Source organism: Schistocerca gregaria, chromosome 6, assembly GCF_023897955.1.
Source record: "Schistocerca gregaria isolate iqSchGreg1 chromosome 6, iqSchGreg1.2, whole genome shotgun sequence".
Lineage (NCBI taxonomy): Eukaryota > Metazoa > Arthropoda > Insecta > Orthoptera > Acrididae > Schistocerca > Schistocerca gregaria.
This window is the reverse complement of record NC_064925.1, coordinates 282,896,184-282,910,703: the sequence shown is the minus strand read 5'-3', so window position 1 is coordinate 282,910,703 and position 14,520 is coordinate 282,896,184. Positions and strand designations below refer to the sequence as shown.

Below are 14,520 nucleotides of genomic sequence, written 5' to 3'. Positions count from 1 at the left end.
ACCCTCTTGTCAGTCTTTATCATCATGTGTCCAAACTGTCCTCTGTTTTTACCTTATGTGCTACTCTGTTCATTTATTTATCTGTACCATCCACATTTTTCAACACTCTGCCCCTCCATCTTTTCTAGTAATGATTACTGTGCACACAGATGGGTCTATTGCTATTTACAAATTTGTATGTAACAATTCCATTGTTATTTGTGAAGTTACCTACAACAATTTGTTGATGGTTCACTACTCTGTACCAAGTGAGGTGGTGCAGTGGTAGCGCACTGGACTCACATTCAGGATGACGACGGTTCAAACCTGCATCTGGCTATCTCCCGATTCAGGTTTTGCATTGATTTCCCTAAATTTCTTCATTAAAATGCTGGGATGGTTTCTTTGAAAAGGCATGGTTTACTACCTTCTCTATTTTTCCCTGATTCGATGCGACAAATGACCTCACTGTTTGGTTTCCTCCCCCAAATCAATCAACCAAACACTACACTACAGGGCCTTTCCCGACCATCTTTGCCAATTTATTTCCATATTTGACAACTATTTTCTTTCCCACCACCCACTTTCTTTTTTTATACATAATTCTTTTACGTTTTTGTGCATTTGTATTTTGCTGAACTGCTCTCATTGACTTTTACTGATTAGATTGCTTTATCTTCCAAACAAACTAGTTCACATTTTCTCCTATGATTTTCTCTTTGACCAGTTTTTAAAGTTTTCTTGCTTTTTATGAGTTTCCCTACCAATTTTTTTTTTTTTTTTATCAGTCATTGTCTCGTTTTATATAAACCACTTTTCTGGTGAGAAATTCTCACCCACTCGTTAGCTCTTGTTAACCATTGCCTGTTGTGACTACTTAGATATGAATTTTTCTCTGATTTTTCTGTGTTTTTTTGTTGCCTCTCATTCGTTTTTCTATCTCTTTCCACCTTCTGCTTCTCTTTTTTGCCACCCCCACCATTTCTAGCACTCCAAACTGTCCTTTCTTGCCATGATGAATCCCATTACACATTACATTCATTCTTTTTGAAAATGGGCTTTTGCACTATCAAAACTAAGGTCCCACTTGACCCTTGGAGTTACTCCCAAAGACCTAACACCGAAATTTCTTGTTTCTGGATGTAATTCTGCTCAACAGTCTTTTGCTACTTCTCAAAAGACAGTGCTGGACATGATAATAATAAAATGACTGAAAGCAACCTCTATAATGATTTCAAGAGTTTCACATCAATAAGTATAACAGATATATGGGTACACGTGACCTCAAAAAGCTGCTGCAATATATTAAATATTTAATGGGTGATATGGTGGAATTTACAGGTGAACTAAAAGATCATTCTCCCAAACAGCTCCTTCTACTACACTAAAAGATATCTTCAAAGAGCCTTTTAAAATAAATGTGTTGAGTTATGATATTCATAACATTCTAATACTAGCACAGTTAATACTACTAAGTTATTCTTCTGTACTGTACTTAAAATAAAATGTACAACCTCGACTTGTTTCCATGTCCCAGAGATACATCTGCACTTGATCCACTGAATATGAATTATGTGATATAATGATATGGAATGGTAACAACAGTCAGCTGTGTCTTAGTCATATATAAAAAGTGAACAGTATAAAAGATGAGAGTTACTATTCCATTTTTGAAAATCTTATTTGTATATTTGAATGCAATGACACAGCTTACCGTAATGAGCCCAACTTGTAACAGGAGCAACTGATATGCCACATCTGAACACCTTCTCATCTTCAGTAAGAATCATAGCTGCAGCAAATCCACCATAACTCCATCCCCAAACACCAACCCGTTCTTTATCAATAAACTTAAGATTGTCTTTTAGGTACCTGTTGAAATATATTCACAAATCCTTTTTACAACTGCATTTGTTTGTTCACATACTCATTACTTTATGAGCACTAGAAATGGCTTTATTAGCTTTAAATGGCAATTTTACCTATTCAAACATACAAGGTAGGATTTGTGATCTGTGAGTTAATATAAACCAAGTAAACATCATGCATTAAGTAAATTAATGAATGATAAGGTAATTATTTTAATTAAAACCTTTGACAAATTTACAAGAGGTAGGCTAGATTCCACATCTCTAAATTTCAAGGTTGTTCAAAACAAAGATTCCAAGACTTACCAAGCGGGAAAGTGCCGGCAGACAGGCACATGAACAAAACACACAAACACACACACAGAATTACTAGCTTTCGCAACCGATGGTTGCTTCTTCAGGAAGGAGAGGGAAAGACGAAAGGATGTGGGTTTTAAGGGAGAGGGTAAGGAGTCATTCCAATCCCGGGAGCGGAAAGACTTCCCTTAGGGGAAAAAATGGACAGGTGTACACTCGCACACACACACACACACACACACACACACACACACACACACACACACACACACACACACACACACATATCCATCCGCACATACACAGACACAAGCAGACATATTTAAAGGCAAAGAGTAAGGGCAGAGATGTCAGTCGAGGCGGAAGTACAGAGGCAAAGAAGTTGTTGAAAGACAGGTGAGGTATGAGCGGCGGCAACTTGAAATTAGCGGAGGTTGAGGCCTGGCGGATATCGAGAAGAGAGGATATACTGAAGGGCGAGTTCCCATCTCCGGAGTTCGGATAGGTTGGTGTTGGTGGGAAGTATCCAGATAACTCGGACGGTGTAACACTGTGCCAAGATGAGCTGGCCGTGCATCAAGGCATGTTTAGCCACAGGGTGATCCTCATTACCCACCAACAAGCAACAGTACCTCCATTATGACAGCTGCCACCCATTCCATATCAAACGGTCCCTTCCCTACAGCCTAGGCCTTCATGGCAAACGAATCTGCTCCAGTCCTCAATCCCTCGACCATTACACCAACAACCTGAAAACAGCTTTTGCAACCCGCAACTACCCTCCCAACCTGGTACAGAAGCAGATAACCAGAGCCACTTCCTCATCCCCTCAAACCCAGAACCTCTCACAGAAGAATCCCAAAAGTGCCCCACTTGTGACAGAATACTTCCCGGGACTGGATCAGACCTTTAATGTAGCTCTCCAGCAGGGATACGACTTTCTAAAATCCTGCCCCGAAATGAGATCCATCCTTCATGAAATCCTCCCCACTCCACCAAGAGTGTCTTTCCGCCATCCACCTAACCTTCGTAACCTCTTGGTTCATCCCTATGAAATTCCCAAACCACCTTCCCTACCCTCTGGCTCCTACCCTTGCAACTGCCCCCGGTGTAAAACCTGTCCTATGCACCCTCCCACCACCACCTACTCCAGTCCTGTAACCCGGAACGTGTACACGATCAAAGGGAGAGCCACGTGTGAAAGCACCCACGTGATTTACCAACTGACCTGCCTGCACTGTGATGCTTTCTATGTGGGAATGACCAGCAACAAACTGTCCATTCGCATGAATGGACACAGGCAGACAGTGTTTGTTGGTAATGGTGATCACCCTGTGGCTAAACATGCCTTGATGCACGGCCAGCACATCTTGGCACAGTGTTACACCGTCCGAGATATCTGGATACTTCCCACCAACACCAACTTATCCGAACTCCGGAGATGGGAACTCGCCCTTCAGTATATCCTCTCTTCTTGATATCCGCCAGGCCTCAGCCTCTGCTAATTTCAAGTTGCCGCCGCTCATACCTCACCTGTCTTTCAACAACTTCTTTGCCTCTGTACTTCCGCCTCGACTGACATCTCTGCCCTTACTCTTTGCCATTAAATATGTCTGCTTGTGTCTGTGTATGTGCGGATGGATATGTGTGTGTGTGTGTGTGTGTGTGTGTGTGTGTGTGTGTGTGTGTGTGTGTGTGTGTGTGTGTGTAGCGAGTGTACACCTGTCCATTTTTTCCCCTAAGGGAAGTCTTTCCGCTCCCGGGATTGGAATGACTCCTTACCCTCTCCCTTAAAACCCACATCCTTTCGTCTTTCCCTCTCCTTCCTGAAGAAGCAACCATCGGTTGCGAAAGCTAGTAATTCTGTGTGTGTGTTTGTGTGTTTTGTTCATGTGCCTGTCTGCCGGCACTTTCTCGCTTGGTAAGTCTTGGAATCTTTGTTTTTAATATGTTTTTCCCATGTGGAAGTTTCTTTCTATTTTATTTATTTCAAGGTTGTTCCTTACAGTTATGTCTTTTAATCAAATCAAATGGTTCAAATGGCTCTGAGAACTATGGGACTTAACATCTGTGGTCATCAGTCCCCTAGAACTTAGAACTACTTAAACCTAACTAACCTAAGGACATCACACACATCCATGCCTGAGGCAGGATTCGAACCTGCGACCGTAGCAGTCACGCGGTTCCGGACTGCGCGCCTTAACCATGAGACCACCACGGCCGGCTCTTTTAATCATGTCTTACACCCAGTTATAGTGACAAGTTATGAAAACTATGGTAAATCTTATGGAACGTGCAATTTCGTTTGTAGTATTTCTTGGAATTAATGGAGATTGCAGCTTACTTAATCACAGCAATTTGATCTTCAATTTCAACAGAACCAAGCTGCCTATACAGCTGTTGCCTCATCCGATTTCCTTGGAAACCAGAGCCTCTGCCATCAACTTGAGCAACAATGAAATTCCTGTTGCCAGCCAAGTATGTTGGCCAGTCAACACCCCATTTTGAAGACACTAATTGTGACCCAGGAGCTCCACATCTGTAAATAAAAGACAACATTTATAATAAACATACCAAAAATCTCATTTATTTGTTATACACTGAAGTGCCAAAGAAACTGTTGCAGGCATATGTATTCAAATAAAAAGATATGTAAACAGGCAGAATAATGTGCTATGGTTGTAAATGCCTATGTAAGGCAACGAGTGTCTGGTGCAGCTGTTAGATCGGTTAGTGCTGCTATGACGGCAGGTTATCAAGGCTTAAGTAAGTTTATAGCCGAGACATGAGTGATGGGACACAGCATCTCCAAGGTAGCGATGAATTTGTGATTTTCCCATACGACCATTTCATGAGTGTACTGTGAATATCATGAGTCGGATAAAACATTAAATCTCTGACACAGCTGCGGCCAGAAAAGATCCTGTAAGAATGAAACCAAAGATGACATTCAACATGACAGAAGTGCAACCCTTCAGCAAATTACTGCAGATTACAATGCTGGGTAATTGACAAGTATCAGGGTGCAAACTATTCAATGAAACATCATTGATATGGGCTTTTGGAGCTGAAGGCCCACTCATGTCCCCTTGATGACTGCACAACACGAAGCTCTATGCCTTGCCTGGGCTCATCAACATCAACATTGAACTCTGATGACTGGAAACATGTTGGGTGGTGAGATGAGTCTTGTTTCAGATTGTATCAAGTGATGGACGTGTGCAGGTATGTACACAACCTTATGAATTCATGGACCGTGCATGTTAGCAGGGGACTGGTCAAACTGGTGAAGGCTCTGTAATGATGTGGGGTGTGTGCAGTTGGAGTGATATGGGACCCATGATACATCTAGATACAATTCTGGTAGGTGACACGTACGTAAGGATCCTGTCTGGTCACCTGCATCCATTCATGTCAATTGTGCTTTCTGACAGACTTGGGAAATTCCAGTAGGACTATGCAACACCCCACATATCCAGAATTGCTACAGACTGGCTCAAGGAAGACTCTTCTGAGTTTAAACACGTTTACTGCCCACAGACAGCATGCTCAATGATATTAAATGCACCATGTGTGTGTCTGAATAGCAGTCATTCCTCACCACATGATGCTGCTATCGCCTGGATGGGTTCATATCAATAGTAGGTTGGGGGTCATAATATTTGGTTGATCAGTGTACATCCACAGTGCTCAAGCCAGCTCCTCTAAGATTTACGTTCACAGTAAACTGTTGTGAAATATGTGGTTAGACTTCATAGCTACACAGAAACTAAAACATGACTTCAAGTTACAGGATATTTTAGTCAAAGTCCAGGGCACAATTATACTTGGGATTTTATTATTGGTGACCTTCAAAATTTTGTAACTTATTATTTTAAGCTTTTAGCGATCTTTATATGTATTATGTATGTATGTATGTATGTAATATCATTCATTATGACCTAGTCACATTTTTGTCACAACGTGTAAGAGTTGTGTGTTAAGTATATCTGTTTAGTGTAGGTGACTGTACTGGGAGTGAGTGTGCATATTGTGGTGTCATGCTCATGTTGTCTGATGATGAAGACAGGCTGAAACCCAGTGCTTGAACACAGCCACCTACTCTTGAATTTCTTCCAGTGTAAGGAATGTCAGTCAGTTGCCATCATACAATTGTGCATTATAGATCTTGGGTACAAAGGGTGATGCAACATTATGTGATCTGCCATAAACCAAATATGTGTCCAACATTTTTCTCTAGATAAACCCTAGTTTCTCAATCTTCATCTATGAACTGAAACTTGACAGTTAATTTACTCATGGCCAATCCTATGCAGTAGTCCTGTTTTATAGCTCTGTGCATTGCCATTCCCATGTATCTTTACAATATTACAATTCCTTCCCCCTTTATTCAAATTTATGTTTAATAAGACACAGCTTTACCTCAATATGGCAACCTTCAGGAACAAAGAAAAACTAGAGGGGCACTGAAGTCACATTTTATGTCAGTCTACATTGCTAGTTATCTACTGTTGTATACATTTTCATATAATTGGTCACCCCTACATTTGAAATCTTTCCCAAACAGATGATTCATGCAGTCACACATGTAAATAAAATGAAGAAAACATATTTGTAAGAAGTGCTACTTACACATGCAGTACCAGTGGAAATATCATGTCTTCATATTCTCGCAATCCGGGAGGCAAGTGAAACCTTACATGAGCATGGAAACCATCAGCAACTTGGACTTTGAATGTTCTCACCTGTGAAGCATTGCCATAGGTAAGTCAGACAAAAAACTGCAGAATAAACCTTATTATAAATTATACTTTTTTGGACGTATTTTGATGCATTATTTGCTACTGTTATGGATATTTTGGGTTAATATAAAGAAGTGATTTCCCAGTCTAACAACTTCTTAAGTATCAGTACTCTTAATTTCTTGCTACACATTCATTTGATGAGATGTAGCCAGTTCTATCATCTTAATGTATGAAGTGCAATAATAACCTGATGATTGTTTAATTATAGTAATTAAATGAAATGTGGCATTGTAGATGCTTTCGCACAATGGCCTGTGTTGGTATGAACTCTTACTTCACACCCAGGTCATAGTCATCTCAGGTTTTAGTCCCCAGAATGTTACGTTGCAAATGCTCTCAGTCGTCTGTCATTAATAACTGACAGGAAACAGAAGTGCTATATTACTCTTTCTTTCTTATTTAATAGATTCATTCTAAAAATTGGCTGCTTGGTCTTCGACCATTAAGTGGATACAGAATATTTTGTAATTATAACATACATAATTAAACACACAATTTTTACTGCATTAAGTGAAGTGTGTAAATATTTTGTATGTATTTTTAATACATTGGTGGAAAATTCAGGATGGAATATTTATATAAGGATAAATCACCTCCCACCAAATAGAAATAGTACTAATGACTAAATAAAAAGAGACCAAAAAGTGTTGGTAGACAGAGAGAGAAAGAGAATGTGTGTGTGTGTGTGTGTGTGTGTGTGTGTGTTTGTGTTTGTGTTTGGGGAGGGGCATATGCACACATTTGTTTTGCTCAATTTTAGGCTGTGTGACATATCTGATGGTGTTGCCTATGTGAATAATGCTAGTGTGAAACACATTTAAAAATGTGGCTAACTATTTGCTTTGAAAAATACCAATGTAATCAAATAAATATTGCATTAGTGATAAGAGGAAACATCAAATACTTAATACAACTTTGGAAGTACAACTTTTTTTTCGTAGTATCACTTTTCCTTCCATTAAACCTGTTAACCAGCCAGCAATTAGTACTCCTCTAATCACTCAGTATCACCCTGGCCTTGAAAAGCTCAACCATGTCTTTTACTGGGGCTTCAACTACCTCACGTTGTGCCCTGAGATGAGGGATATCCTGCCCAAAATTCTACCCACATCCTCGAAAATAATGTTCCACCACCTCCCCAACTAAAAGGATATTCTTGTTCATCATCATTCTAATCTTGCTTCCATTACTGTAAAGCATTCTTTGTGGGCATGACAAGTAACCAACTGCCTACTCACATGAAAGGCCAGTGTTGAACTGTGGTGAACTGTGGACTTGAGGATCCAGTTGTCAAACATGTTGCACACCACAATACAAATGACTTCAATGGCTGCTTCACTACAAGGATCATGTTGATATCCCCTTTCAGCACAAGTTTCTCTAAACTACACTAACGGGAACTGTCTCTTGAACACATCCTGCATCCTTGCAATTCCCCTGGCCTAAAACTCTGCTAACCTGTTCCCTCACCTTTACTTTTGCTTTCCTCTGTACAGATCATGCACTGCCTTCTCCTACCACTCTTCCCTCCCCTCTCCCCTGCCTGGCCACCTCTTCATTTTCATATTTGTCTCCTCTCCCTCCCCCTCCCCCCATGAGTCCCCCCCCCCCCTCTCCCTCTTCCTGCATCCTACATCTGACTTTGAGGTACCCTATGTACTTTTTTCATCTTGTTGTATGGCCATGAAGTCACTTGTCCAGAGACCTGCCTCTTTTCCACAACCCCCCCCCCCCCCCTTGTTTCCTTCCCTACCCCCCTACCTACCTTCATCAACTCAGGCAACAACATTCAGAAACTGGGCACCTGTATCAATAATTTATCTTTAAGTATTGTTCCAACTGCAATTTCCATTATGGAACTTTGTGATTGACAGATTGCAGTGGCAAGTGGGATGACAGGTGGGGGACAGTGTTGCAGTTTTGGAGCCACTAGACTTGATAACACTCTACCTGTGATTGACATATAACTTATTGGGTTAAATTTAGCTGGCATGAACACAAATACAATTAAGCAGTGTAATGATAGTTTATTGTTAATGCATCATGAATGTCAAATTTCTATGATTTGCTTGTCTTTTATTAATGTTTAACATAACTTGTTTCACATCCCTCAAGTTTCTCCTTCTTGATGGAATCTATGGAACATGAAATAATGAATCTCACTATGAGAGGACGAGAATTCTTGTCATTTGATCTCAAGTTCTTTTGTGAATGGGACTGCTGCCCATATCTGCACAAAATACTCTGAAGAATCAAAATGATTAGTTGTGGTGCTAAATGTTTTGTGTTCAGTGGATCAGTGAATAACAGAGTTACAAAATGTGATAAACCTTACATGCTGCTCTTGTTCATGACAAAGAGCAGATGCTGGCAACACATCTTCCTGTCAAATTGGAGGCTGCCAGTGGGAGGACAGTGTTGTAGCCAATGAACAGCTGTTAGCTAGATATCTGAATGCTACTAAATTATGAATTTATCTTATTTTGTGGATGGACTTTCTTTCACTTTATGCTTTTGCCACTTATGTGCTAAATACATATTTTCACCAATTATGTTGAAATGTTATTACTGATTTCATCTAAAATTAAAATCTTGGTTATTGTGTCAAAATCATATTGATTACTTGTGTTTTGTGGAGTTTGTTTTCCTCATTTTCTGCTTTTACTGCTTGCATGAGTTCCTTTTTTAATGCACATACAGCTGTTTTACATTGTCTGTATTGAAATACTACTAACGATTTTGTTTGAAAGACAGAGTCTGTGTTGTGGTGCTAGACTGATCTGTAGCTCAGCCTGAGGTCAGGATTAACAATATTATAAAAGGATAGATTGCTACTTACCTTAATGATGACTCTTCGAACTGTAGAAAGGCACAAGAAAAGAACTGTTACACACCGAGCTTATGGCTAATGTCTTCTTCAGAAAGGAAACACACAGACATTCTCACAAGCAAGTGGACCCCACACAGACATGAGTTCTACCTCTGACAAATCTGGCCACAATGTAATTGCATCAGAGAGAAGCAGGAATCTACAGTGGCAGGTGAGGGGGGGGGGGGGGGGGTACAGGTGTGGGGAGAAAAGTGAGTGCTGCTTTGCAGAGCATGCAGGGACTAGATTGTGGCAAGACAAGGCTGCAAGGTGCAGAGTTGGGAGGCTGTTGAAGAGGGAAAGGGGAGGGAAAGGGAGAGTGGAAAAGGAGAGGAGCAAAGGTGATGGAAAGACTTGTGGGTGCATTAGTGCACCAAGCAGTGCATAATGAGAGTGAGGGGATGTGAAATTGGAGGAGGTGATAGGACAGAGGGGACAGAAATTATTGGGTGGAGGGTGTGGGGTCAGTAGGTTGCCATAGGTTGAGCCTGGGAAGATTTTTGGAGTGGAGAATTTGTTGTAAGGATAATTCCCATCTATGCAGTTCAGAAAACCTGGTGATGGAGGGGAGATCCAGATGCCCTGGGTTGTGAAGTAGACTTTGACATCAAATATGTTATTTTCAGCTGCATGTTGTGCCACACGTTGGTCCTATTTGCTCTCAGCCACAGTTTGGCAATGGCCATTCATCCTGGTGGACAGCTGATTGCAACACAGTTGGTATATGACGTGGCCGCTTCTGCAGGTGGTCCAGCATCTGATCAGGTTGGATAAGCCTGTGACAGGATTGGAATAGCAAAAGCTGGGCAGGTGGACTGGACAGGTCTTGTGCCTGGGTCTTCCACAGAGATATTATTGCTGTGGACAGGTTCTGGGACTGGGAGTGGCATAGGGATGGATTAAGATGTTGTGGAGTACCCATCTCCTCAAGTTATCCAGCCTTGTGACATCCTTCTGCTGCCTTGGGGCACCACTACCCAAATATGATCCTACTGACAGTGTACCTTCTCATTAGCCCCTCATTGCACTCAGACCCTACCTAGGTGACCTTTCCAACATGTCGTATGACCATAAACTCCTTACCAGCACTCAAGTATATTCAGAACTGAAACAATCTGCAGAGCATTGTTGTTAACATTTCCACCAAAATACTCAGTCCTACAGAAGGTTCAGTTCTATTCAATGCCTCACCTTCAGCCCTACACCCACATTTAACCATGTTGGACTTGTCTAAGACCTACTCTCCTTCTCCTGATCCCTGTAGTGGAAACATTTGTTTGCCACCAATCTCTCCAGCCAAAACCAACCCAATCCCAGTTCATACCACCATCCAACTGTGATCCTCCCTCCCTCCCATGTAACCAAGCCCTGGTCAGCTTCCAGGAATTCCTTACCTCCAACCTGGTCTCACAAGCCTTCCCCAGGTCCCTTCCTAAGGGCACCAACCAGAAGAAAGGACAGCCATACACAGCCTCAAAACAGATCCTCACCTAAATACCCTACCTACAGATGAAGGTTCCACCACTGTTATGAATCCCAGTGACTACCTGGAGGAAGCCCTCTGCCAGTTGTGTGACTGCTTCACCTATAAATGCTGTGATGTTGATCCCATTCTAGAAGTCCTTAGGCTCTTCCCAGAATCTCTTTCCTAAATCCATTTCCCTCTTCACCTCTATGATACCATGCATACTCACCTTCTACGTGTTCCCCAAAATTCACAGACTCATCAACCCAGGACTACAAATTGTAGTTGGTTATTGTGCTCCCACTGAAAGAATTTTGACCCTTATTGAGCTACACCTTCAACTGACTGCCCAAAATCTAGCCTCTCACATGAAAGATACTAACCACTTCTTTTAATAACTCTGCACCATCCTCACACCTTTACCCCCTGGATCCCTACATCACTGTGATGCCACTTCCCTATAAAACAACATCCTTAACAGTCATGGTGTTGCTGCTACTGAAGTCCTTCAGACTCCAAACCCACTACCTCATTCTTCATACACCTTACTAACTTGATCCTAACACACATTTAATTCTTCTTTGAAGGGAAGATGAACAAACATTCTCTGGTACAGCCATGAGCACTTGCATGGTATCCTCTTACACCAACCTTTTATAGGCCATATAGCCCTCCAAACCCCCAGACTCCTTGTCTGGTTCAGGTACATCGATGGTATCTTCTGAGCTGAACTCAGGGCCATTCCTTCACAACCTCAATGCCTTCTCTCCCATCTGCTTTGCTTGATCCTCCTCAACCCAGTGTGTCACCTTCCTAGACATTGATCTCCTCAGCTCTGATGGCTCCATCTACATTAAACCCACCAACCACCAACAGTACCAACAACTGCCATCCCTTCCTCACCAAAAAAGTCTATCCTATATGGCCTGGGCACCTGGGTGACAGTGTATCTGCAGTGGCAAGATCTCTCATGCCAAGTATGCTAAAGGTGTCACAAAGGCATTCAGAAACAGGCACTATCCCCCTGACCTAGTCTGCAAACAGAATTCCTGTGCCACATCCCTACACACATCTATCCTCCCATCACCCCTAGGAATCAGCTACAAAGGAGCATCCCCTTTGTACCCAACACCATTCCAGACTGAACCATCTGCCATCAAGCTATGAAATGAAGGACATCCTTCCCACTCTAATCTCCACAATATGCTAGTCCATCCCTATACCAATCCCAATGCGAATCCCAACCCCTTATCACAGGGATCATACCTCTGTGGAAGACCTAGGTGCAAGATTTGTCCAATCCACCCACCCACCACTTCCCATTCCAGTTCTGTCACAGGCTTATCCTCTTCCAGCAGAGGCTGGGCCACCTGCGAAAGCAGACATGTCACGTGGTAGACCTGGTAGAATAATTACACAGACTTCTGTATTTGAATGACTACCAACCAGCCAACCAGGATGAATGGCCATTGCCAGACTGGCTGAGAGTGAAATGGACCACTCTGTGGTGCACTCCCCTCCACCACCAGGTTTTCTGAACTATGTAGATGGGAGTCATCCTTATAACACATTCTCCACTCCCAAAATCATCCTGGCCTTGATATATGGTAGCCTACTGTCCCAATATCCTCCATCCAATAGTTTCCAAGAATTGTACTCACAACACATTTTCCACTTCTGAAATCATCCTGCCCTTAATCTATGGTAACCTACTGTCCCAACATCCTCCAGCCAATAGTTTTCACCCACTCTGTCCTGTTGGCTCCTCCCAGTTCATGCCTCCTGACCCTCATTGTGGGCCACTCTCTGCCAACATATTCACCAATCTTTTCCACTTCTCTGCTCCTCACCTTTCCTGTCTCCCCCCCCCCCCCCCCCCCAATCTCCTGCCCCATTGCATCCTGCTGCTGCACTTCAAAGCCTTGTCTTATCACTGTATCATCCCTGCACACTCTGTCAGACAATGGTCACTTCTCTCCCACCACCAGTACTCTGATATCCCTTCCCCTTCCCCGTCTCATTCTAGATTGCTCCTTCTGTTTGACATAGTTGAATTCTGGTTGGAGCAGCCAGAAATAGTTGTCACATGTGTATGAGGTGTGCTTACTTGTGAAGATGTGTGTGTGTTCCCCTTCTGCGAAAAGGCTTTGACCAAAAGCTCAGTATGTAACAGTCTTTTCATTGTGCCTGTCTACAGCTCAACATGTAATCTTTATGGAGAGTAACAGTTTATCCTTTTCATGATGTTGTTGACATTCCAGCCTGGACTTCCCATTATTTGACAACTGGTTGTGATTTGGTGAAGTGAACAAATTTGAAGGTAAAATCTTTGTTGAGATGTCAGCCTGATCACTGGAGTTCTATGTTAGCTAGTTAACTGGTAGTTTTATTTTATGTTTACATGTGGCAAGTGATATATATATATATATATATATATATATATATATATATATATATATATATGGATGGATGTGTGTGTGTGTGTGTGTGTGTGTGTGTGTGTGTGTGTGTGTGTGTGTGTGTGTGTGTGTGTGTGTGCACGCGAATATATACCTATCCTTTTTCCCCCTAAGGTAAGTCTTTCCACTCCCGGGATTGGAATGACTCCTAACCCTCTCACTTAAAACCCACATCCTTTCATCTTTCCTTTTCCTTCCCTCTTTCCTGACGAAGCAGCCGCCAGTTGCGAAAGCTCGAAATTTTGTATGTGTGTGTTTGTGTATTATTTTATTGTGCCTGTCTACTGGCGCTTTCCCGCTTGGTAAGTCTTGGAATCTTTGTTTTTAATATATTTTTCCCATGTGCAAGTTTCTTTCTATTTTATTTACATCATGCCTCCTGACCCTCATTGTGGGCCACTCTCTGTCAACATATTCACCAATCTTTTCCACTTCTCTGCTCCTCACCTTTCCTGCTCCCCCTCACCCCCCCCCCCCCCCCCTAACATCTTGTCTATATGATGTAAATAAACTAGAAACAAACTTGCACATGGGAAAAATATATTAAAAACAAAGATTCCAAGACTTACCAAGCGGGAAATTGCCGGTAGAAAGGCACAATAAAATAACACACAATAAAATAACACACAAACACACACACACAAATCCTTTTTTCCCCCTAAGGTAAGTCTTTCCGCTCCCGGGATTGGAATGGCTCCTTACCCTCTCCCTTAAAACCCACATCCTTTCATCTTTCCTTCTCCTTCCCTCTTTCCTGACAAAGCAACTGCCGGTTGTG

General features: G+C 42.1%; 1 protein-coding gene across 6 annotated transcripts in view; it reads right to left on the bottom strand.

Annotated features, from left to right (window-relative positions):
- Positions 1-14,520, bottom strand: part of LOC126278282 (inactive dipeptidyl peptidase 10-like) — a 1,623,672-nt gene that overhangs the window by 39,091 nt on the left and 1,570,061 nt on the right. For all 6 annotated transcript variants that reach the window (XM_049978288.1, XM_049978290.1, XM_049978291.1 and 3 more), the window contains 3 exons: positions 6,777-6,889; positions 4,489-4,683; positions 1,694-1,851 (listed from right to left, as the gene is read on the bottom strand). In XM_049978288.1, the coding sequence (XP_049834245.1) occupies positions 1,694-1,851; positions 4,489-4,683; positions 6,777-6,889 (466 nt within the window). The remainder of the gene's footprint in view (positions 1-1,693; positions 1,852-4,488; positions 4,684-6,776; positions 6,890-14,520) is intronic.